Here is a 26,598-nt window from a genome sequence, read left to right on the forward strand (position 1 = left end):
CGACACAGCATTTTTATTGTGACTAGGCTTAAACTCTGTCTGGAAAACCATCCCTAAATGTTTAAAAAATAGCATTAAAAGCTGCTAAATCGAACATTCTGGAGTTTAGAGTACAGTTTATGGTTAAGGTTAGGGTTAAGCTTAGTTTTGTGATTAGGTTTAGGGTTTGGGGACATTTTTAAGAAGTTTAACATGTTTACACTGGGTTGCCAGAAATTCACATGAACATTGCTGCATGTATTTAGTACACATTTTATGAGTGGCAATTATATTTTGTACACACAGTACAAATTCTTTTGCTCAAATTTGTACAAACTCACTTTGAGACCAAGCTGCAACAAGAATGGGAGCTGTCATAAAAGCAAAGAGTGTTTTCTACTTTTTCTTTGGGAGAAATAGCCCTGCAGTTACCTCATGCTTTAAAAGCAGGTTTTAAATGGACACTGGAGAAAAATGAAGTGGAAAAAAGAGGGAAAACGTTCCGAGGGTCTTGTGTGTGGTCTATATCACAAGCCCCTTGAGACTCACCTCTTCCTTACTGCTCTTTCTCTCTCTGCTTCCATTCTTCTCTCTGTTTACAATGCTTTTTTCTATGCCCTTGCTTTCTCTTATCTGCTAATGTACTACAGGTGTGCTCAATCACAAACAGGCTCTACAGAGGCCAATGAGGCCAGTGGCTGTATATATATATGTGTGTGTGTGTGGTCTCAGTGACTTATATGAATTAGGTGAAAACACATCAGTAAGTGTTATTCTTCCATAAATCCTCTGTAACAAAGCATACGCATGGCTGTTTAGTACCAGGGCACCATCCCCCCATCTAGATGTTTTTGGAACTATAGCATTTATTGTCTCCTAAAAATATGAGTTCCATGCCTCAAAGTTACACATTTATATTCATAAATTGGTCATAAGTGATATGGTCAGGTAGTTTTCAATTTCAACCGTATTTTTTGTATTTGTATCATTCTGACAAACATATTGCAAGTGTGTATCACCTTTCAGTCAGTATTCTAATATAATTTCAACCTTAATGTACGGTAAACATTAGCTATCTATATGATGCCATTTATAAAGACCATTTCCCCTACACTGGCTCATCTGACAAACATTATTATTATTATTATTTTAATACACTACCTCCCCAGTGTTTCACTGTTGACATTATGCAAACTTTGTGGTTGCCTTACCACGGCCCATGCCAAACATGCTGTACCTCATCTGATCCAAACAAGTTCAGTCTGTCTCAGTAATCATTGGGCTTATTTTCATGTTGTTTTACAAAACTTAGTCTACAACTGTGATATATAGTGGCATCTGTGAAACTTCGGGGGAGGGTAGTGTTCAAAGGTTGTATACACACTTAAAAATGATGGTCCTATAAGGGTTCTTTAGTAAAGGAAATGGTTGTGTTTAGAACCCTCAGATTGATTGAGAATGTGCCATTGCTACAGTTTCTGTACGGCACCAAAACCAGTTCTTCTGTTGTAACAAGCTTGATAGCGTAATCTAAAAGAACCCCTTTACAGGGCAGAGAATACTTTAATCATGCAAAGGATTCTTTATGTGCTCATGGTTCAATATAGAAACATCTTGTGTAGGTTTATTGGGTGTATTTGGAAAGACTTTTATAAATGATAATAAATGCTTGAGTATACACTTAGCAAGGGATTTCTCAACATGACAATGATTCTAAACACACAACAACAACCTAAAATGTGTTATATATATATATATATATATATCACATTTTTTAAAATGAATAAACAGGTGAACATGAGCTGATTCATTAGACACTACCAACCCAAACATGCATTTAAATAAACAGAGGTGCTATTAGCATTTGCATGTGTTATAGAAATGCTGGATCTGAAAGGTTATAAATATATAATATTATCAAGCCACCTTAAGCGCTTGCATAAGAGAGTAGGAAGAGGTATTAGCGTGTGTGTGTATGTGTGTGATTAAGAGACGCTACGCTAACCATTCACTGGCAGCTTTGACATCTCTTTAATGCTGAGGTGCCTGCTGCGATTGGCTGAGCTCTAGCAAAACGTCCCCCTGTGATTGGCTGAGTGACAGCGAAATAATTCAGGGGATCTAAAGGACAGCAATGAACGCGTGCCAAACTTAGCAGAGCCGCCACACATGTTGCCTAGCAACAGCAGCTTGTGTTATATTGTGCCGCTTTAATGTGTAAGTTTGGTGTGTATGTGTGTGTGTGTGTGTGTCTGTGTGTGTGTGTGTTTACTGCCTTTGAGTCTTTTTCATCCTCACAGCTCTGTGAAAGTGGCCCATGTACAAAGTCGGCTGAAATAAACGTTCTCTGGAATGAAACCATAGAAGAACTCAGTTCCGTTCACTCCATTCATCTTATTTGCAGTTAATCCAGGGTTGTCATGACTGAGCTATTTAAAAACCCATCAATGGAAATGGGCCTCCTCGATGGAGTTTGCAGCTAATGAGAAGCTAACCATAGGCTACATGAAAAATGGACTTGACAAGTCCCCTTGCAAGAGTCCATTCATGATGCTTTAGTGAGTGATTCGACTTTCAGTTGGATCTCACTTGTTGAAGTTTGTGTTCTAGGACCTTATTTGGACCTAAGAAGACACTAGTGAGCATATTGAAAAACATGTGAAGCACTGGATTGCACCCCCTTGTGGTGTAGTTCCTAAAAGTAAGTAAGTGAGTGAGTGACAAGCCATTTGTTAATTCATTTGTTTTTTAATTCATTCATTCATCTTCTATAACCACATCATACTTTCAGGCTCATGCTGGGTCTGGGGCTTACTGGTAATCATTGTGCATGAGGCAGGGACATACCAAGGCACCAGTCCAACACAGGACATTACACACTCACTCCTGCGGGCAATTTCACACACTCACCCAGTCACTCCCATACTCACTTCTTTGGAAAATTTCACATACTCACCCACTCCTACACTCACACCTGTAGACAATTTCACACATTACCAACATGTGTTTTTGGACTGTGGGAGGAAACCAGAGCCCCTGGAGGAATCCCACACAAACACAGAGAGAACACGCCAACCTCCTCACAGACCTGTAGAGAGGATTGACCCAAAGACCTTTTATAAGTTTGTTTTAAAAATGGCGGGATGATAGAAGGATATGGAGACCAGTTATCCGAGCATTCCCAATCCCAGTGTTCCCAGTGTTCCCGGTACAGGTTTGAGTTTTCTTCACCCTATCCACATGACCCAGACCACCAACAGATTTATTAATAATCAATCAAGTTAATCAGGTTAACAAGACAAAGTTGAATGATGGGGTGTTTGGGACATAGCAGTCTTACATGGTATGGCCAAAAGTAAAGAGACACCTGCTCATTCAAACCCTCTGCTACACTAGTCCTAAAAAAGAAAACATAAAATTGGCACTGATTTTGACCACAGAGGTCACCACAATTGTGTGTCCATTATTGGCCTCTTTTTTTTAATCTTTTATTCCTCTTAGAATCTCCAGCTCTAATCAGGTGTTCACACTGGTGCCCTACATAGCAATGGGTGCTTTGTGTGACTCAAATGAGTTTCTTCCCACGAAAAGTATGTGTTTGCTTTGTAACATGTAGCTTGTGTGTTTGTGTGTGTGTGTGTGTGTGTGTGTGTGTGTGTGTTTGTGTGGAGCCTGTTAAACTGGTGTATAAGAACCTGCTGAAAGGGAGTTGTTTTAACGCAGGAATGTAAACAGCCATCTCCTCAGGAAGCACACTTCCCTCTGCCGACACGTACAGGACAAAGATGAAAACCACAGGCCTCACTTACACCAGGCTCTATGCGCAAATTTGTTTAACGCCTGCTCATCTGCCATTTTGTGTGTGTTTATGTTAATGTGTTAATGAAATAAGTAGGAAATGATAGACAGCAAGTGAGAAAATGACTGATAATATGGTAACAGGGGAGAGAGAGAGAGAGAGAGAGAGAGAGAGGGAGTATGGAGAAACTAAAGAGAGAACAAAAAGAAAAATGAGAGATAAGTGAGAGTAGAGAATGAGACAAGGGAGATGAGTGAGAAAATGAATGAGTAATAGGTGAGCAAAACTCAAACAGTACATAGAGAAAACAAGAACATTATATCAGCTATAGAGTGCTAGAGGAAGATGGAGAGAAAAAAACAGCTGTATTTAGCCAGAGAGAGAGAGAGAGAGAGAGAGAGAGAGAGAGAGAGAGAGAATAAAAACTAGTTTAGTAAGTCAGCCAGTGAGAGGGAGAGGAATAAGGAATAAGTGAGTGAAAGACAAAAAAAAGTGAATTGTGTGAGAAATATAGTGTGAGAAAATGAGAGAGAAAGAAAGACAGAAAGGAAAGAGCAAATGAGCATGACTGAAGGAGTTTTTTTTTTTTTTTTTGAATGCTCCTGTTCCAAATCAGCCCCCACAGTTTGAAGATAAAGGGAAGAGTTGCCACGGCAACGGCAGTGTAAAAGGAAAAGTATCTGATGGGCCATGTAGGGGCGGTTCATCCTATGCCACACACACACACAGACTCACACAGATAAGATGATTTGAGTCTCTCCTACACATTTAAGCAAAGCCTTTAAGAGCACACTCCCGCTCTAATGCTCCGTGCAGACTCCAGGGCTCCTGCCCCAGTGGAGAGCCAGAGCAGATATGTGAGAAATGCTCTAATGAGTTTGGCTTGTCTTTGGGCCGCGCTGGAATGGACAACTGTTGTGCTTTTCCTGCTTTAGGGTGTGTGTGTGTGTGTTTGTGTGCATGCACATGCAGGGTGAGGCAAGTATTTAATTTTAAGGCCAGGATTTGAAATTGAATGTGTGTATTGTGCCAAATGTATGGTCAATAAGAAGTATCTAAAAAAACCTGTTGTTTAATACCTATGCAGCCATTTGAATAATACATGAGCCAATACGCTTTCTTGTTCCCAAAACCTAGCCTGCTGATTGGCTACCTGAGTTACATTCTGCATTTCTTATTAACATCTATAGGTGTGCCATTATTTACACCAGCGAATGTTTAACTGAGCACCTCTGAGCTGACATTGGTTATCCAACAATACTGAGTAGATGTTCTCCTGCAAGTGTGTTGCGCTATCCTGTGTTTTGCTAAACACACACTAGAAACTAACACCCTCTTACATCTAAAATGATAAGAATAGATGTTTCTAGTCACGTATGTCTTTGCAAATGCTGGGGCTTTTCACATTTATTGGGCATCTGAGGACTACCAACCCACGAATTGTAAAACATGATGATACAGTCAGTTTCCTGTGGGCTGCCAGTCAGAAAACATGGGATGAAATGAGTTGTTCTGAAGTTACGCTGCTTCTTATGTAGAGTTCAGAGACTTTATAGTTGTCCCTCCTCTTCAATGAGTCTCCAATTACAGTGTTTATGTGAGAGCGCATAGATAATTTTAAACGAAGCATAACAAGCTCAAACGAGCATGGAGAAGAATAAAACAGAGCGCCAATGGCTAAAATACAGGGCTTCTCCTCGATCCTCACTCCTGGGCTCTCATGCTGAACTGATCTGTGGCTCATTCTCATTTAAAAGAACAGGCACTAAAACCAGTCGTTCTGCACAGGGCTGTTTAGACAGTGGGAGGATTCAGCAGTAGTGTTTGATCCTTGTCATATTCTGACCAAAGCATGTAATAGACATTCAGTTAAGAACCCAGAACTGTATTCACTTGTGGAAAAGGTGTAGAAATGTGTGTCGTTTTTGCTCAGTATGACTGGAACGCTAGCAAAACCCTCATGATTTTACTCTGAGTTTGGAAATATGTCTGCTTCAGTGAAACAGTTTGAAAAGGAATTTGGTGTAAGGCAGTTGTGTGAAAATGCTTGGGTGTCCCACAAAGGTCACACTGGGCCTGTAAAGACCACAACAAAGAATGAATAACACACAGCATGAATTTTTTTAACAATTAAGAGGAAAAAACTCTTATGTTTATTTCGCCATGAATTTCACATTGTGAAAAAAATCACTTGTACAAAATAACGTTAACCGCCATGGTTGAGATAGAGCAACAACAGAACAACGCAACAGAGTAAGACCAACAGGAAAGAACGGTGCAGCCCAACATCAACAGCGTCCGAGCGATGCGTCCACTGACAAAAGGCATACGATGGTTAAGGCCAGAAACATATCCCAGGCAAGTATGCAAACACAAATGACAAATCCGAAGCAAAACACTGCAAGTTGTACATAGTAATATAATAAATCAAAGGGTTGGAAAACGGGATCTGCTGTTATTCCAAAAGTTACAACAACAATCAAGATGAGGAACGTTGTTCCACGTTGAGGAAAAAAAACTCACTGTTGGAGGATGCACAGATATTATTTAGTCTTGTTTGTCCAGCTTATGCCTGAATTCTTTCCAAATACAGCGCCCCCTAGCTGCAATACCCTGACTGCAGCTTGTGCTTGTTTTGTATTTTGAATCCAGTGACGTAAAATCGATTTTGGGTACATAGAACCTTTTGATGCTTATGTACTACTTGATGGTCACTCTTCCACTTTGGGCAGGAGAGGGTCAGGAAAAGAAAAAAATAAAGAAGGGGAAGAAAAGAAAAACAAAACCCTTGACAACCACTAGTTTAAATGAAGGGGGTTGATGAAGGAGTGACTGCTGACCATCGCCTGGGCAACAGTGCTACAGAAGGGGGCGGGAAAGGCTGGAAGTGGCTATCTGATTGGCCGCCTGGAGGTTGATATGTGCAGCCTTGTGGAAAAGGGTCTTGGGAACATGGGGGGGGGCTTTAAGATGAGGGGTTGATGTGAGATCCTCAAAGGCAGCAGGGTAAAAGCAGGAATTCCCTGAAAGCACTCTGTAGAAGAATTGTGTAGGTGGAAGGGGAGCAGGGTCTGGGAAGGAATGCTGAAGCTTGACCCCTCCCTTTCTCACTCTCTACTCCTCACACTCTTTCAGTTTGCATATGGTTCCACTATTACTAGGGCTTGCTTGGATGGAGTACTCTAATCTGTGTCTGTAAACATAACAAATGAACACATGAGTATTCAATTAATGCAAGCCTGCCCTAACTGATACTCAAAGGTCATTCTGTAAGGAATCGCATGCTAAACTTTGCCATTGCTTTTACAATAAAGTAGATTTATGAAGTCAGTTTTATCTTGATGAATAAAGCATACAGCATACTGTTCAAGCACTGGGTTCAGGGTTTCATTAGCATCTGAGCAATCCACTAAAGCATAAGCAATAGCTTGTTTTGTGCTTAGCTTGTTATATAGCTTGTTGTCAGAGGAGTCACAGCATTGCAAATCGCGGTCGCAACATTTTTGCTCTTGTGGGAGTCCCATGTAAAAGGTGTTAAACAAAGTTGTCCTAATATCTAACGCATGAGACGTCTAGCTATGTCACCGGTCCTTTCTGCAGGGCTTCATTGCTCATCTATGGGTTTGGAAGAGTTGGAACTGAGAACCATTGCATTCACAATTTGCACTCCTTGGCACTGGTTAAAAACCACTATAGGATTTAGCATCATCATCCATCATATCATATATGACCCCATGCTTTTCTAAAGAGATGCTCTGTGCAGCTGATCATTCACTAATTATGAGTGTCTATAAACATTTGGACATATATAATTATATATATATATCAACTTTGACTGGCAGTGCAGAACACCCGGAGAAGGAATGTGTTGCAGTCCAGTTTCTATAGATAGGCGATTCATTCTGTTTGCAGGTGTAGGTGACAGAGCTCATTTGCCAACTGTTCTGAAGCCAGTTTTTGGAGAACTGGCACTTAGCATGAGTCTTAAGGCTGATATATGCATTTGCATCAAATCAATGCAGAGTCTACACCGTACCCTACGCCATATCCTTCCTCAGTTAATCTCTCCTCAACTTGACTCATGTTCGTTGGGCTGTGGACCAATCACAATTGACATTTAGTTACATTTTAGGGAGGGTGCATGTCAGGTTACAGCGTAGGGTAACTGGAATCAACACAGAAGCATAAATTGGCCTGAAGTGCCAATCACACCTTCCACACTGTGACATTTCAAGCTCCTCTGGGAGCAGCCGCAGATGCCACATTTCTCACATAGCGCCTAAGGGCCCTTAGCCTTCACGCTGACCCTGGGTCAGTCCTTGTTTGAGAACTGCCAGAGGGACTGACCTAGCAGGGTCAGATAGAGGCCATTCTGGACCCTGTTTAGCACTCTGCTGTCAGCTAAGTTTTGTCAGCTACAGGTGTTAAATGGATACTTCAACCAAACATAAGCTAACTTGGCTAACAAGGATGCACTGGAAATAGTTCTTTAGTTTCCAGCTTTGTTTTTAGCATCAGCATTAGAATAATTGCAGACTGAAAGGGCTAAGTGGTGTAGATTAGAATAAGTTTTCAGATTGCCCAATTGCCATTACTAGTCACCATTGCTTGTTAGCCACTTTAGCAGATAAATCAGATATAAGTGCTAGTGTAGCTAACAAATAATGAATGGATATTGCTTTAGATCCTCCAGCTGATTTGTTTTAGCATTAGTATTAGAAAGATTGCAGATTGACACAGCTAGTTTGGCATCTTTCATGTTTTCATTTGGCATCTTTCATTAGCCAGTAAGCTAATCAGCATAGTACAAATCATTCAGTATTAGTAGTGGTAGCACTTAAGTCACGTAAGAAGAAATGATGATGCATGTTAGCATGACAGTTAGGTTCAACTGTCTGTTTGTAAGTCTGCTGGGAAGTTGTAACTCCGCTTGGGATTCCATATTTATGTGATACTTTGTTTTTAGCATTAGCAGCCAGGAACTGGAGTTTGCGATCAAAACTACTGTTTTTTTGGCTCACGGCATCAATTCCAAACCCTTCCAGACCCTTCGCCCTTGTAGTCCACACTCCCACCACCCCGTACACCCGCTGACCTGTACCTTTGCTCTCTGGGTAATCCGATCCTTTGACGTCATCCCTGCCATTGTCCTCCAGGGAAAGCCCTACGACCTCAAGCATGCCCCCTTCCCCAATTTTAAGCCGGACAAGCCAGAGGTCCGAGTAAGTTGCTGACTACTACGAATTCCCAAAAAAAGCGGCATGACGTAGCTAGATATGTGCAAAAGAGCAGCTTTTAGGAAACACAGAGCAAACGTGGGCCATGCGTAGCACAAAAAACTCGCCGACTTCTGTATATCCGGATATGTATGCAAGCATATTATCAATAAATACAAAAAAATACACAGCGTCCAAAGAAAGAAAACTTTACAATAAAAAAGCAAACACAGTCATTAAAAAAATCATAAATTAAGACTATGAACCGACACTGAAGGGTCTTAAGACAGCGTTTCTTTTTTTGCAAGAAAAAAGAAAAATTCACACTTTTTTTCCCATCTGTTTTTTTTTTTAAAGTTCAGGTTTCTTGCTGTTGTTGCCATGGAGACTACATTCCCTCTCCAGCTGACAGAACAACTCTCACCTCTCTCTCCCCCACTCCCCCTCTCTGTCGCTGTCTTTCACGTTTTTACTCAGGCCATATGTGTTAGAAGAGAAGCGCTTGCCACCTCATAACAAGGCTAGGCTTGTATCATAAGCAGCCTAACTTCAGTCTTATTCTCTAAAGTTCTCTGGGCAACAAAAGCCACTGAGAAAAGGACAGTGTCTCTGTTTGTTGGTCGTCCAGTTGTCCGTTCAAGTCCACAGTGGGCATGCTCCATCCTTATGTTTTTGGTGTCTTTTTTGAGGGGGTGGGGAGAAGAATGGACATTAGAGTATTGTCAGCTGGATTCTCTCTCAGGAGAACATGCTGGGACATGCTGACCTTCTCTAAACACACACACACATACACACACTCATACACAGCTGGTGTGTGCCTCGCCTCAGGATGTGTTCTGACAGCCAGTTTCACACCAGGTTGCCAGGGTCTGTTTGTCGGGAACAGGCCAGCATCAGCTCCATTTCCTGTTCAAACAGAGGCAATGAGGGACAAACAAGTTGTTTGTCTCCCTGCTTTCATCCTTTTACAAATGTGAAAATAGCGCCGTTTTCCTTTCCGTGGGTTTCAAAGGCCTCTTCCCACATCTCAGTCGTTTTAAGTGACTTTAAAGAGTCTGGACAGTGGGGCAAGAAATGTGCCAAATCTCATCCAGTCTTTCCATCCTATGGTTCCTGATGGCTCCTTCAAGCGAGGCTTGTTGTCAGATGTACACAGAGTCTACATGTAGCTTACACACCATTGTCTTCGTACATAAAGTATCATATGACACGGACCAACACAGACAGACAGGACACCGAAACATGCTGGACGCCGAATGGTCTTCTTTATTTTTTCTCACATGTGCAGTGACTGGTTCGCTTGGTTGCCTTGGCAAACACTTCAAACCTTCCAAGGTCCCACAAGGATGAAAGAGTGAAAAGAGTGATGTCGCAAGGTCTAAGCAAACATCCCAGAGCAGTGAGATCTTTAAGCACAAAATAAAAAGCATCTCAAACATCAAGATTGAGCTTCAAATGGAAGAAAATGTCTTTCGATGAAATTGCACAGGATGGCGAAAATCTTCACAGTTGGAATCCAGTAGACATCAACAACGATGGAAGGGGGGATCTGGAAAGAGATGGAGACAACTATGTTAACATGCTGTTTTTTAAAGAAAAATATATTCATTTTTACAGGACCTGTTTCAAACTCTTATCCCTAAGAAATAAACAGCCTGTTTTTGCTACTGTGCCTTTAAGAGTGCCTACAAATCTGTAGACAACTTCCTCATGCTATCTGGATTTAGGCAGCTGTGATCTAAGCGTTGGTGTGTGTGTGTGTGTTTTCACTGTCAAGATCGGGTTAAATGCGGAGAAATAATGTTGCTGTAGATTGTAAAGTGACAACTAAACCGTGTTTAAATTGTTTTTCATTTATGTAATGAATGCTAATAAAAAGGTGCACCATTAAATATTTGCATTAATTAATTATAATTTTTTATATATTATTTTTAAAAAGTATATATATTTCCATCTAGTATTTTGCTTGATTGTATTCTTGGAACTCAGTCCAGACTGAAACACACTTTATAACTTCAGTGACAGTGGTTGGGAGAAAACATTTACATATGTTTTGTTCTATTGTGACATCACATGACTTCAAAGCAGGGTTTTTTTCCAGCTTATTGCCATACTTGGTCTGCTCAAACTAAACTCTGAAGTCTACTATATTTTACTGAAGGACAATTTACTGGATATGAACCCAAGACTTTTGGAACATGCTGCTTTTTCCTATTAAGGCATGACAACTACCGTCCCCCGACAGACCCCAATCAAATTTCTGCTAACAGATCTAGTAAACAATGTAGAGCAGACACATTTTCTCAAAAATGCTTTCATTTCAGACACACACACACACACACACACACAGACATAACTGAAGCTCCAAGAAAGAATAACAAGTCTGCAAGATCATATCCAGACGCTCCCTCTTTAAGCCTGGCCATTTGTTCTCTCCCTCTCTGTTTTCCTGTCGTCCTCGAAGAAAAACAGACGGGTTGTGTGCTAACACCTGTTGGACAAAGACATGACCCAGGCAAAAGCAGGGGGCACATCCTCACTGTCCGCACTCTGCAACCTCACCAGCAGCTGGGAAACTGTATTCCTCTGCCACAGAAATGCTCAGGAAAGCAGTCATACTACAGTCATGTCCAGGTTGAACATGAACTTTTACAAATATTTTGCAAATCTGCAAAATTTAGTCCACACATTCTATCTTACTAAACTTAGATAAATTACTAAAAATGATATAACATACCATTACTATTTAGGAACATGCAAACATTGCAAACTCAATGCCAATCATTGGATAAAGGGGTATAAAGTCCACCCCCTTACCCCCACCCCACCAGCATTGACCTGTACTAAAATAGTACTGTATCCTTGGACCTAATGGTACGCGATCCAATACCTTTCAGTGTGTGATCCAGAACTAATCTTCCTATGCCAGTACCTGACCGCTCTCACGTTCTCATGACTGAATGCTATTAAATCCTCACAGAAATATTCCAACATCAAGTATAATGCCTTCCCAGAGGCATAAAAGCTGGAACTGCAGCAAAATGGGGGACACACTTCATATTAATACCACTCATGTCCGAGGAAATGTTGGACAAGCAGCATAGAATGTAGACACATGGATGTTTCTTGGAGAAACGTGAATGATGTGAAGCTTGAAAACCTACTTAAGGTGCACATCGCACTCCTAAGGACCATGTACTTTTAAGAGTACATTTCCATTGTTCCCCAGGGCACTCAAATGTACCTGGCCAGTGACAGTGTTCAGTTACTCAGCTAGGTTGTGGAGTGGGCCTATAATAACCCTGGAAATAACATTTCAGGCCAGGAAGCTAGCAGCTAGGTGCTGTTTCAACAAGTCCTGATTACAGTAGTCGATTTCCAGGTCGATATTTGACAGGATGTTGACATTGGAGAGCATGATTTATGTTTTATTTATCTTCGGTTCATTCTGGAAGCTGTTTGTTTACAGCTGATCATATAGCGCTTCTCGGGGGCTCTGTTGGCTACAAGAGCTTTAGCGGTTATCAGTTCATTGGTTTTTCCGCTCTTGCTCGCTCTCATTCTCTGTCTCCTGAGGCAAGGTTTGATAGCAGTAGAAGCCTCTCTCTCTCTCTCTCTCTCTCTCTCTCTCGCACTCTAACTGCCCATTTTCAGAAATGACTTCCCATTAGCGCTATAGCTAGCTGGGCCCTGTAGTCAAAGCTTAGTCTTCAGCAGCAAGCGTTCACACTAATAAGAGCCTGAGAAGAAAGACAAAAGTGAAGCAAGACTCAAGCCGTCCATCAAATCTGTCCATCAATCCATTACTCCAATGACCCGTTCATTGTCCAGCTCAGTATGCAGTGTCCAGCTGGGAGGAACGTCTCCTGAAGATTCTGCTGGACACAAAGCGCTCCCTGAAGCATGAGTCCTGCTTGAAGACAGCATGGAGCGGCCAGTCAATGGGGCAGGTCTTGGACTAATGACCTCGGCTGCATGCCTGGCATACACTCACTCGTGCATGCACACACTCTCACACTAGATTACAGATAAAAATGAGGACCTCTTCATTGAAGCTGACTGCTTTGGGAGGTTCATCAGTTTTCTTTCATAAGCATTGAACAATGGAAAATTTATTTATTTATTTATTTTTGTGGATTGGGGCAAGGAACGGGAACTTTGAGAATCTTGGGCTGGAGTTCTGGGCAGCTTCAGCTGATGAGATTTGAAGCCAGACCCCGCCTGGCCGAGCAAAGTCTAAGCACAAGTTGTCACAAGAAGTTGTGGGGAGGGGTGCTATTGTATATGGTGCGTAATAATGGAGAGAAGGTGTTTGGGCATGGACCTTCTTCCAAAATTGATTTCATAACTCCATATATATAATTAACAATTTCAAAGCTTCTTATAGGCCCAATTTTATGGTTGTCAAACAATGCCGTAAACACCACGTTTTTTTTTTTTTAATGAGTCCAGTAAATAAGGTAAACAGGTTTTTTGCTAATATTATTTGGAATTCATTTCTTTTCGGACAGGATGTCACACACTGATATGGAGAAGCAGCCGAGGGAGATGATTGGTTTGTGCACTCAGCTGCACATTTTCTACCATGTGTTGTGGCTATGAAGGCTTTGCCCCACAGCTGTAGGTCAGCACAGCTAATTACACCCAGTGTTTTCTGTAGGTAGCTGTTACTTTGAGGAAACTGTTTTTGAGAAGCCCATCAACATCCCTTCAACTAAAAGACTGTTTTACTTTGTATTCCTTTAGCCTACAATTGGCACTGGAAGACCTACGGCTCATGTGCAGCTGCTCCACAGCACCCTATTTAGTTTCTATACATTATACTTTACACTGCATATATATTTCATAACAAATGAACCAAATGAACCTCAGCATAAGGTCTTTTTACATTAACATACATTCATTTAAAAACCTTTTTATTTCCTTCCTCCTATACAGACATATGTGTGACCCGTCATATCCACAGTGTATAAGCAGAACAGTGTGAGCCAGTATGAATTATGCAATGCCTTCTGCAGCAGGAAACAAGCTCCCACGGGAGAGAGATAGTGCAGAGAGGAGTATGAGAAAAGGCGGCAATGAGGGGAAAACACACGGGAGAGAATGCTTTGTTTACCCTCTCTCCCTCCTCCAGTTCTATTCCCTCTCATCCCCCCCCCCCCCCCCCCCCTCTCTCTCTCTCTCTCTCGGCACTCTTTCCTCCCACTCTTCTGGCCAGCGGTGAGCCATCTCATTGTTACAAAGGGGAAAAAGAGGGTTTGGGGTTGGGGGTGGGGGTCAGCTGCTAAGAACACTTCATGGCCATTTAAATGCATAGGAATGTCCCGATGGACAAAAGAAAGGGACCTCCACTTTGAAATTAACTGCCCGCTCGTGGTGGGAGGCATTCCACACACACACACACACACACAATTACAGACTTGGTCACCATGCCTCTAAGAAGCAAAGATGAATGCTGAACCTTGGGGGGTAAGGAATGGAGTAATCTCGCTTGGCAGTTTCACACTCCTTCTTTTTCCTCCCCTTTTATCCCCTTAAAGTTTGAATTATTATTTCATTTAGCTACACTTATTCAACTGAAATTACATATCTGTAACCAGTCAGACACACAACTAATTACATTTGCATTTGATTTTCATGCTGGGTCAACAGCTCTGCATATTTCCTGTTTAATTTGGTTCATAAAAAATGTGGCAAAGCAATAAAATGATGGCTTTCCATTCCATAAAATTCAAAATCATAATAAGAAATGTTTTATTGCTTTAAATGTTGGCACCACATGCAAACTATGCTCTGTTCCCTAATAACACCCTACATATCCCTACATGGTGCATTTCACTAATAATAAAACTAATACTACTGCACGCAGACAGTCCACTCTAATAGACAGGGTGAGTTTAAGCTTAAAGCCCAGTTTGAATCTTAAATGATCTTAAATCCAATCCACTTTTGTATACAGAAACTGTTCATTTATGACCTACATACGGTGGAGAAACATATTTGAGATTCGGCCCTAGTGTTTTGGTGGCGTTTAATGGCAAGGGTGCAGCAGACCCACCAACGCACCAGTATAAACACTCACAACTGCATAGGGCACTTGCGCAGGCTTTGGCGTAGGCTCTGTGTTGATTCAACACAACCCACTGAAAAAAAAGATATTTGTCAGTCTGCCTTGCATTTATGCACAATTTCATAAAAGGCTTCAATCCTGTTATAGAAAGCTTCGGAATGTGTGTAAAGTCCCGCTGGATGGAATAATACAAAAGAAAGTATGGAGATGGGAGCGACTTTGTCCAACACAGAAATGACATGAGTTTGCAGGGCTGAGGGGAGGAGTTAGGGTATGGTCATACTCCTAAAATTTAGTTATTACATCAAAAAAAGAATGTACTGTTAAACAACCTCATCTAAATCAAGGTCACACTCATAACAGCTTGGGTTTTAAGAACCCCAGTACCAATGATTTATGTGTCCCATATATTGAAGTAATCTTCCATGAACTGTTATGACACCTAATATACATTTGGAAATGTACTGGAAATAGGAAGATATGTAACATTCTCATAAAACACATCTCTTGAACTGCAAGAGGTATGAACTATTTGGGTGGAACTGCACAACGAGGTCACACACCATCTCTCGCTGTTGAAGGGGTTAACACCCAGACTGACATCTTCAGCCAATTGTGAATCATGAGAGACACTATTTTCCTAATACGCGTTCTCTTGGATGTGTATGTTCCCAGATGTTTTCCCCAAGAACATGGCTCGCTCAGACGCCATGGGAGTGAACCTCCTTGAGGATGTTTTGCTGAATAAGAGCAAATGCCTTGTCTATCTTGTTCCCTCACATCCCTTTCTCTTTAATCTCGTTCCCCTCCTTTTTTGATTAACTGCAGATGGACCTGGCACATCCAGGCTTGGAATATGAAGCCTGATATCCAGTCTCCTTCCCAGCTTCTGGCCTTGCTACAAAAACAGGGCTGTTCTAGAAGATTCTCACTGGCCTTGCGCACAGTCCATTTTAAATTTACATCACCTCAGGGCTCGTATGTAAATGTTTGGCTTCTAAAAAAAAAGTGTGAAGCTAAGTGTGTCTGGCCATAGTTAGTACATTTCAGACTAACATGCTTTCCTTGACATGCTGGTTTTCTACTTACTTTTATTTCCATTGCCATGGTTTCCAGGACAGTGGCCTCTGTTTGTCCACTTATGTTATCTACAATGCTTGACCAAACGTTTCTGGACACATTTACTATGTAATGAAGGGTGCGTGTGTGTGTGTGTGTGTGTGTGTGTGTGTGTGTGTGTGTGTGTATGTATGTGTGTGTGTATTTTAGTTCTGGCTTCAGAAGTTGTGAGGAAAGTAGCACAGTTATTTGTGGTCAGGTGAGACAATGTAGAAAATAAACCTGTTTAGGGATGTACGAAATATTTGGCAACCGAAATTCTTCAACTAGAAATGGCAAAAAAAAAAAAAGCACTTAACTTTTTCGGCCACATAAGTGAAAAGAACAATGAGAGCAGAGGGACAAATTTAGGTTGTACAGTTGTAAAGAACATTTGCAAACTAATGTAAAGCCAGTCCCCCACTGGCTGCATACCCCGTGTCTAAAAATTGGACGCCATTGTTTATAATGGAGGCATACACACTGGCACTGCACAGGTTAAACAGAGCATCTATGATTGTGGGAAAAGCAGTTCTCTCTGATTGTTTACATTCAGAAGTGCAGCCTCATTTAAGGTAGAGAGGTGTGTCTGAGTTAAAAAAAAAACTGTTGTTTGTATGTAACTGACGTTTTTATTCATTGTTTGAGTTACTACAGAAACTCATTGGTAACTCAAATTGTTTAGATTTGTAGAACTTGTAGTAATGCAGTTAGTCGTCTCCTGAGTTTGGAGACATTTCCACCCATTGCCCAACTGCGGAGTAGGAATACAGCACTATCCTCAATTTGGTTAATGCTTTTCAACGTTTGGAGTTCCCGCCATTGTTTAAAAAACACACAGACTGGCATATCAAACGAGACAGTTTGTTTTGGTTTTTCACATGCTTCGGAAAACACAGTAGACTAGTTTTCAGCACGCAAACAGACTGAAGAGCTAGCAAACGGTGAGGAAATATCTTCTGAATTGTATAAAAAGTGTTTTTCTGATTACAATCCTGGACATCCCCGAATTCCTCAGCGCTGCCAATTCTGACAGTACTACATTAAATTTAAAGCCATACTGAGACACAGGAAGCCACAGTAGATCACATGTGACTGGTGATTTACACAGAGGAAGGCAGCCAGTCTTTTGGTAAAGAAACAAATGCTATGGTCAAGTTTTCTCAGCTAACGCTACTGTTGTAGCCCTGTACGGCTCAGATCTCTCAGCTCCAGAATAGACACCGTGAAGAACTAGTAGAGGGTGAGCTTTGTTGGTTTGCTGGGATGTTAATTCTTTTTATTATTATTTATTAATTTTTTTTTTTTTTTTTTGGAAAAGCAAGGCAAAATACATTTAGGCAATTTATGTAAATGTGAAACAGTGCCAAAATGACTGAAAACCTGCAAAACAAAACATGCTCAGTACTTGGTATTCATCTTTCGGCCAAATCTTGTTTTGTTCAGTTTTGGCCAAAAAATGTAATTTCATACAATTTTCATGTAACCTATTTTTAATATATTCAAATGTACTTTGCCTTTGCTGATGAAATCTACTTATGGTTACAATTCACAATAAGCTTACACTAAACATAGACATGAACACCAACATAACGAGGCATTTTCAATACTCCGATTATCCAGGCCAGTCTTAATGCTAGTGCACGGTCATGCATATTGTTGATCTAATTATCCCTTCTATTTATCTCTCTCTCTCTGTGTTCTCTTAGCCCTCCCTCCTTCCTTATTCTCGCTTGTTTTCTTCCCTCCCCTCCCCACCCTTAGACAAATTTCCCCCTCAGGGACAATAAAAATCTTCTATTCCGTTTCAATTACCCTTCGTGTTACGCCCCGCGCTGCACACTCATAACTCAACCAGACATCCCACGAGACGTCTCCCAAAACACACACTCAATCTACATTTCCCGAGCGAAAACGTACAGTAACTGGCCCTTTCTTTCCCAGCACAAGCCAAAATTCAATTGCACAGCACAGCGCTGGGCGGTTTTTGATGTCTGTCACAGCAGAAAGAGCCAAATCTCGGGTGATGGGACTTCTTTCAGGCTCTGAGAAGCTTTAGATATCACTCATCTCCGTTCCCTCACTCTGTCTCAGACACGCAGTCGGCTTTCAAAGCTGCAGGGAGATCAGATACAGTGCTGTATCAGCCAGCCCATACACATCCAGACACACAAGGGGCAATCAGACACAAACTCACAGGCATTCCGCTGCTCAGGAAAATACGTGTGAAGCTAAGCCTGCCACAATTTGTAAATCAGAACCTGAGGATATTTCATTCACATAAATGTTTTTATTTTTTGGGTTGATGCTACAGTTTTTTCTTGTTTCGATGCAAGGCTGAGTTAGGTTTGTTTATCTGAAGTTTGTTGGTAACATTTTGACTGTGTGTGAGAGTGAGTGAATGGGTGAGTATATGATGCCATTCAATGTAACCTGTGACTAGTGACCTGTCCAAGTCTGGGCAAGTGTGTTCCTGCCTTCTGCCCAAGGATTCCAAGTAGGCTCCGGACCCATTGTGACAATGATCAGGATAGTGTTTACAGAATGAATGAATGGGGAACACCTTTAGGGAGCAGCTGTGTTTGTTTCTTTGGTCAGTTTGTAGCTACCAGAGGCTAATAAGTGAAATAGCTAAAAACCAATAAAATTAATTGCATTTACATTTATTCATCAACTAAATTTCATGGCTGTGACAGGCCGACACTAGGGTTTTGTAGTGTGTTCACAAAAAACACAACACCTATTAATAGGGTTATAATCAGTTTAAAATTGTGTGCTATGTCTTTGTTAATATTAAGCATGTTTCATCATATTATTTAATTGATTATTAAAATCATTTCATAATGATTATTTTTCCCTTACCTACTCTACCCCAAAAATATCTGAAGTTTTATGACAACAGTTCACAGATGAGCAGGGAAACATACTATAAACCAATAATAAGTTCTTACACCTACCCCAGCATCATCAAGCGAATATGCTCAAGTAGCTCAGAGACTCACCGTAAAGCAACACTAGGCAATATTTTTACTGTTAAATTACAGCTTTACAATCATCTTGATGCTCTGCTATTGCTACTCCATGCTCAGCACTGTAGAAACTGAACTTTGTCAATTCTGGAGGGAGGTAGGAAGCCCCTTCTCCCTTGATTATAGGACAGTGCTGTAAACGTGAATTATATTCTGCAACTGTAGGTGGAGCTCAGGATATTGTGGCTTAGAAATATGACACGATACAGAAAAATGTGATAGAGTGCGATTGCGGGTTCATGCTGATTTTAAAGCTATATTGATTAAGCAATATGTTATCTGAAAGTTGCTATAGCAACACCAAGCCAAATATATAACATGTCGATGTGAAAGGGCATGGAAGCCCTGGATTTTAGCCACTTGTGCTCTGTTCTCTTCTTCTCCATGCTCGTTTGAATTTGTTTACGCTCCGTTTAAACTTATCTGTGCGCTCTCACACAAACACTGTAACTGGAGACTCGTTGAGGAGGAGGAACGACTATAAAGTCTCATCAGAACAACTCATTTTATCTCATGGCGGGAGCAAAACTGATGCAGAAATGTACAACCTGGTTGACATTCCAAGCACGTGGCGACTTCTTGCTGAATTGTGGAGGAATCTAATTACTCTATCAATACTCAATTTACTCCTGATTTAATAAGCATCCCTGTCCTTGTACACAGAAGCCAGAGAAAGCTAAAATGAATTACTCGTGAATGTAAACAAAGGTAACCGCTACTTGCTTGGCCTAAATTTTTCATTCCACTCTGGAACACTTCCCAAAGGAAAGACAAAACAGAAACCGAGATTTATAGTAAAATCATAGATAAACATCACCATGCCAGCCACCAGCTGTTATTACGAGCACAAGGTTCTGTGCGAACATGCAGTTTACCCAGCCAGAAGCTAAAAATTAAGCCTTTAAAACAAGTCATTATCAGACATTATCTTAACAGGTCTGTGACCTTAATTGGCAGCGGCTTGGCACGTCTCATTAAACCGTCCTCCTGGAATTCCCTCAAGTTTCAGAGAGTAGTAATTCCTTCAAGACTCATTCATAAAAGCTGTACACAGGGCTGAGCTGCACAGTACCTTTTGAAGTTAAACTGATTATATACCTCCCGTAAATCCATCAGACTGCTCCTGAATATAGTGAATATATGAAAGCACTTCAATATTTGATGGATGTTTGTACCTTTGCCGTGAGAATTTGGCAGTGAAATCACTTTTAAGGTCAGCATACCTACCTCACAGGATGGAGGAAAGTCACAGGACAGCCAAGGCATGCAGTTGTCAGGCTGGGAGATGCTTCCAGGTGCTGACGAAGGCAGTAGGGATTAGGGAATAGGGTACAGTGGTTATGCTGTTCCAGGCGTCCAACGTAGGATCATAGCAGTCTAGAGTTTTGCAGCGCTGCGTTCCGAAATAGCCGCCGACTACATAGAGTTTGTTGCCCGAGGCTACCGCCTGGCAGCTCATTCGCTTAGCTGTGACGTCTCCTACTTTAGTCCACTGGTAGGTTTCGCTGCTGAACTTGTACGCGGAACAGGCCGAGAACTCTGTGTCACCACCCATTACGAAGATCTGGTTCCCTAAAACGGCAGCTGCTGTGTAGCGCCACGGCTGAGGGCAAGACGCTGGGACAGTCCAGTGGTTCTCCGCCGGATCGTAGCACTGGACCTTGGGCAGCTTGTCATGGGCCACGCTTGTTCCTCCAAAGGCAAAGAGCTTGAGCTTAACGCTAACGACCGCCGCATTGCTGACGCCTTCACGCAGAGGTGCCACCATGCTCCATTTGTTGGCAACTGGATCATACTGCTCCACCTGTTTCAAAGAGACAGATGGTGATGCTGGAAGGCAGCCAGTCGCAGCCGTGTGACCTCCAACAACATACAGGCAGTGGCGGAGTTCGGCCGAGCCATGGCCGAATCGAGCTATGAGCATGGGAGCCGCTTTGGACCACTCTTCGTGTAAGGTGTCATACACCCAAACGTCTTTGGACACGCCATTCTCCGAGCCCCGGCCCCCCGTCACATAGACTTTGCAGCCTATGGCACAGGCGCTGAACTCCTTTCGTGGGCTGGGAATATCTGCCTTTGGGATGATCTCCTTGGCTTTCTGGTCCACCAAGTACAGCTTGTCACACATGAAGGTGGGACCACCCAGGAGGAAAAGGGCATGACTGGTCTTGCGTGGCCTGGCACAAGGACTGTTGACCACACCGTCGTTCTGCAGGATGCGTAGCTTGCATCGGATGGCCTCGTCCACCAACTCTTTGCTCTTGGACTGGGAGTTGATCAGCTCCTCCGTGGATACGTTTTCCATTAGGAAGATGGCAGGCAGGAGGGCAAGGCGCACGGTGCGCAACAGTTCAGGCAAGTGGCAATGCCGTCGCTCCAGATCATAGTTCACCCAGTTCAGGGCCGACTCATAGACCAGCCTCTCGTCCTCCGTCTCCAGCTCTTCGTGTGAGAGCAGCTGGACCAGCATGTCCTTGGGCAGCTGAAGGAACTCCTCTGTCTTGCAGATGGCAGGGAAGTTACTTAGACACATGCTCCAGGAGAGCTGGGACAGTTGGGTGCACTGGTGAGCATCCGAAAGGAGCAGCATGCCCAGGCAGTTGGATGGGTGAAGATTCTTCTCTAGAAACTCAGCGCAGGCATCACGGATGTCCTGGAATTCCAACATGTCCCCTGCCTCCAGGAGTGACTCTGCATTGGCCTCGTTAATGACTACGCGGGATGAGTAAGCATAATCCAGAAGAAGCTCTAGCACCTGGATAAGACGGAATGATGCAGATGTTAGCCTCTTATACTAAGCAACTGAATACAAAATGACCATATTAATATCGACCAAACTAAATTTTAAAGCGACAATGCATTATGTATGATCCGGAATTATCCACCACCATAATCATACCTGCTCTGTGGTGGTCCTGAGCATTGAAGAGCAGGGTGAAATGGAGATAAGAAAGTATGCAGAGAAACAGATGGACTACAGTGTGTAACTAGAACTACAAAGTCAGTGGAGCTGATAAAATGGACAGTGAGTGTAGATATAATATTCCTAAAATTACAGTTATTATGATTGTTGCCATAACTGAGCAGCCCTAACCTCTGGATGAATAGAGTCCCTGAAGTCCACCTCCTTGGCTTGGCTTTCTCTCAGCCCTCCGCTGAACATCGCTTCAAAGTAGCGGCTGCAGGCAGCCAGCACTGCCCGGTGGCAAGGGAAGGAACGGCTGCCCGCGTGAAGCAGGACATCCGTGAAGAGCCTTTGCTGCCGGAGCGCGTTCAGGTGCATCAACACACTGTCAGCGTACGAAGACTTGTGAAACAGGTAGATGTTCATGGAGCCCGTGCTGGCCCGCGACTTGCGGTTCTCATGGACGCAGACCGACATTTTCATTGAATCCTAGAAACAAACAAGGAGAAGCAACACATTCAATCAGAATGGGGTTCAGTCACATATCACTTCTTAATATATACACAATACGTCCACATTTATAGACAACTACTCGTCAATATTTCTAATGACATGAAGGGATATAATAGGCAGTTTGTTCCACTTTGCTGCAGTAACAGCTTCTACTCTTTTCGGAAGTGTATTGACAGAACTCAGCCACAAGAACATTAGTTCTGTATCGCAGCACCACTGTGTCTCATCTGACATTGCACTATTGCTTCAGAGAATGCAGTTTTACTGAAGCCCAGTTCAGTGCTGGGGGATTTATACCTTTCTGGGAAATGCTTGGGGTGGAGTGTGGTTAATTTAAGGTCATGTGTAGCTACTTCAGAACATCCCATTTCATTTTTATAGGCATCTGAATGTACAGATTAGAAAGAGTGTCCGGATTTTGGGTATACTGTGTATTTATAACCTACTGCATTCTGAATTTTCTAAATGTTCAAGTAACATGCCAATTATTCTAGCTTCATTATCTGTTTACTGGTTTTACTCGCTACTAACACTGCATTTGGCACTCCCCCCACCCCCCACTCCAAAAGGTGCTTGTGCACCTTTCACATAGCACTCAGATCCTTGTTAATCGTACCGCCACAGGACAAGGTACATTAAGAACAATCTGACCAAGTGCAAACTACTCACTGTTGTGGTCTCCTGGTTTGGAGATAGTTACAAGATAGGTTTAGGGTTAGTCACATGTGACTCACTGGGTTCGATCAATATCAGCAAAACCCACAGAGGGCAAAGACAGACCGTTGAACATGATGTCATTCTGCAAACACACACTCACACACATCGGAAACCCACTGGATCAGTCTCTGATGTCTAGCCGCTTGGAATGCGAGCCAGTTTAATCATTACCAGGTGTCTAAAGGCGGACAAGAAAGAGGGGAAAGAGGAGGGGAGGAAGGAAGGGAGAAGAGGAGGAAAGAACTTTTAAATGTAAACACCACAAGCACTCTGCACAGTCAAGGCAAAACCAACAAAGAGACGCGCACTGGGCTCAAAGTCAACAGTAAGTGTGTCAGTGTCACCGGCTACCATCTGCTCGCCTGTGCAAAGCGCATTCAAATCCAATCAGTCGTAATTTCCATGTAACCGATACGCCTCCCTCGGCCCCTGCTGGATGTCAGCGTCCCGGTGGGGCGCCTTTAATTGGGTTCCCCCTAATGCCGTGCAGACCCAAATGTACTTCTTACCCCCAACTAAATGCATAACAGCAAACGAAGGTGATACATGGCACCTGATGCCATCCGATCATTCGTTTAAATCGCTCACTACTGTGAGAGACCAAAGCCAAAACCACAGGGCTGGCACACTACCAACCATTCCACTGCACTGCTCCTTACAGCAGTCTAGTGTAAAGGCTTTCCATGGTGCCTCAAACATCTGATACATTCAGATATCTGCGATATAGCGAAATAACACATATACATCTTATTTCTGCTGAAATTGCTTATTGTTTATCTCCATTTATCTGTCTTTCTATATGTCGGGAAATGTACCTGTCTATCTAGTTACCTACCTATCTGTTTTTGAAACGTCTGCCATATAAATATCAACAACGTCCGTATCTAACCCTTTTTAATGGGAGAAAAATTCATGAAGGTTGAGTCTAAAACAAATGACTGTTTATTATCATTCGTTTTCATTAAAAGAAAAGTCATTATTTTGGTGAGGTTTTGATCTGACATTAATATAATGAAGATGAATTTGATTACTGCATGAGTACACCCACAGAGCTCTCTCTGGTTCTTTGTTTTAATGGTACATTTTGCATATTTTAAAAGTGAAATATACTATAGCTATATTGGTCAAGACCGATACACTGTTTGAAATAAATATAACTGGTCAATAGGAGCATCTCTGTGTTATAAAGGTTGCAGGTTACAATTCCATAAGAAAAAAGTATTTATAAATGTGTACAAATGTACATAATCATTACTATTGTTGTTGTTGTTGTTGTTGTTGTTATTATTTTCTTTAAATATAATGCAGCTCTTTTGCAGAGGATTTTTCAACAAAAACATATATATTACAATATATGAAGATAACTTTTTTTTTTAACAATTTTGAACTCCACGTCATGTCATTAATAACACATTTCTGTATCGAGTCTGTCTTTAAACAGATAAACAGCACCTGCTCAACACAGTCACTGTTAGTGGTTAAGGTACTAACTGAAGCCTCTTATAGCGCCTTTGCAAACCTCATTGTTCTGATGAATGAAGCTGTGAGACTAAAGCGTCTGGAAACAGTGGAGTTTAATGAAAAGCTGTTTACCTGAAAGCAGGAGTTCAAAACATATCCACGTTTACAGCTCGAACAGGCGCATTCTCCGCGGAGCGAGCAGCAGCGAGGCGCCTCTGTGTGAGTGCCCGGACAACGACGCTCCTCCTCGGACTCCAGAGCCGCCACACTCCGCGGGGGAACCGTCAGTCTGCGGAGGAGTTCGCCGAAGTTTTCGAGCACTGTCCGTGTGTTAAGGCTGTGGTGCTGGACGCCGTGTCTGCGGGTGCGTGTGTGAGTGCGACTGTTTGCTGAGGAGCTGTTTTAATGAAGGGGAGCAGAGGAAGGGGGCGGGGCCGAGGTGGGCGGGAAGCTCGAGACTGAAGAAGATGATCGAGGAGCCAGTGCAGATGCGGCAGACTCTGGGAAATTATTCACAGGCGTAGGAGTGTGTGTGTGTGTGTGTTTGAGATGGTGTGTGTTCCAGGTTCTCCTCATTTTTGGGGACTGTAACCTGTTATTTGTTTTCTTACACACTGTAGGAACCATAAACCTGTATACTGTGGGGAATACCCCCCCCCACGTCATACACCTTACATTTTAAGTTGAAGACATTATTTAAATATAGAGGGACGTTTGGGATTATGTTATTGTTAGAGTTGACATCGGGGCGAAGGTAGGGTTTGGCAGTAGTTACAGTTAAATTAAACACTAGAAAATATTGGGTATTTTTGCTCTTGGGCTCCCCATATAGTTCCAGGGTGTACTTCAGTTTTACAACACAGTCTTGAAATCAATGGAGGGAAGGGGTTCTACCCTCGTCCAAAACTTACTGAGTTCATTTTCTGCTGTGGTAAGCACAGAGTGTGATTGTCAGAGGCTCCATTGTCCCTATCACAGGTCAGTGAAGCATTACAATGGTGTTGAAGATGTAATTTTCAGGTAAATACTACCTAGTGTTCCTTTACTTAGCCTAGGTCTCCATGAAGTGAATGTAATCAGTGTAATGTCCATAATGCCTTGAAGCAAAATTGTGTGTGCCAAGTTTCACATTGTGGTTGTTTTTCTTGCTTTTGGGAACAGTAAGTTGTTCCCACAGTATAAATCATTGAATTATAAGGTGAAGATATGTTTAAGGGTTCAGGTAAATGTAAGTCTCCATGAACTTAATGTGAACTGGATAAGCAGTTACAGACAATGAATATATTTCTGGTCTTTTTGTTTATACAAAGTTATCTTCTCCTTCTCCCTGCTCCTCCCTCGAGTCTCGACAGTGTTGGTGGTCAGGCCATTACTCAGGAACCCAACTCCTCTTCATCTCCATTCTCTGCCTCTGTCTCTTAGTTAGCAGTTGCAGACTGACCTCTTTCAAATTGCTTACCTATGACTCTGAAACCCAGTCCCTGATTATTTTGTTTTGTTGTTCTCCTTGCGCCTTTTATTATTTTAAATATATGGTGTTAATATCTTTTATCAGTAAAAGTGTTTTAATGTTAGGAGCGATATTACTGGACATAAATACTAGTCTTTATTAGTTAAAAGTACTGGCCTGTTCAATATGGAACTGAGGGACCGGTCCTGAGCTGCTGTGTACTCAGAGTCAGAGTCAGGAAGATTTACAGTGTAACGCCGCCCTCTGTTGGACACAAAGTCTGAAAACCTTTACCGCTTCCGTTGTCTGGCCCTCAGGTGTTTATAGATAAAGAAATATAGATAATAACACATTAATTACA

General features: G+C 42.2%; 1 protein-coding gene across 2 annotated transcripts; it reads right to left on the reverse strand.

Moving 5' to 3' along the window:
* Positions 1–5,928: 5,928 nt before the first annotated feature.
* Positions 5,929–25,150, reverse strand: enc1 (ectodermal-neural cortex 1). Of its 2 annotated transcripts, none has more exons than XM_066659104.1 (4): positions 24,920–25,150; positions 22,286–22,585; positions 20,419–21,946; positions 5,929–10,543 (listed from the first exon to the last, which is right to left on the reverse strand). In XM_066659104.1, exons 2-3 carry the CDS (start codon positions 22,577–22,579, stop codon positions 20,465–20,467), a joined length of 1,776 nt encoding a protein of 591 aa, XP_066515201.1. In that variant the 5' UTR covers positions 22,580–22,585; positions 24,920–25,150; the 3' UTR covers positions 5,929–10,543; positions 20,419–20,464. The 2 variants fall into 2 exon arrangements, with proteins under 2 accessions (XP_066515201.1, XP_066515200.1); XM_066659103.1 differs by lacking the exon at positions 5,929–10,543 and adding an exon at positions 18,144–18,277 and having other exon boundaries at positions 24,920–25,052.
* Positions 25,151–26,598: the final 1,448 nt, after the last annotated feature.

This window comes from Hoplias malabaricus, chromosome 2 (genome assembly GCF_029633855.1).
Source record: "Hoplias malabaricus isolate fHopMal1 chromosome 2, fHopMal1.hap1, whole genome shotgun sequence".
NCBI lineage: Eukaryota > Metazoa > Chordata > Actinopteri > Characiformes > Erythrinidae > Hoplias > Hoplias malabaricus.

What these genes read in the sequence shown, in the direction of transcription:
- enc1 (XM_066659104.1), bottom strand. Translation starts at nt 22,579, where the DNA reads ATGAAAATGTCGGTCTGCGTCCATGAGAACCGCAAGTCGCGGGCCAGC. An exon ending in GGGACTCTATTCATCCAGAG is followed by an intron (nt 21,947 to 22,285) that starts GTTAGGGCTGCT and finishes CGTCTTATCCAG; the next exon opens with GTGCTAGAGCTTCTTCTGGA.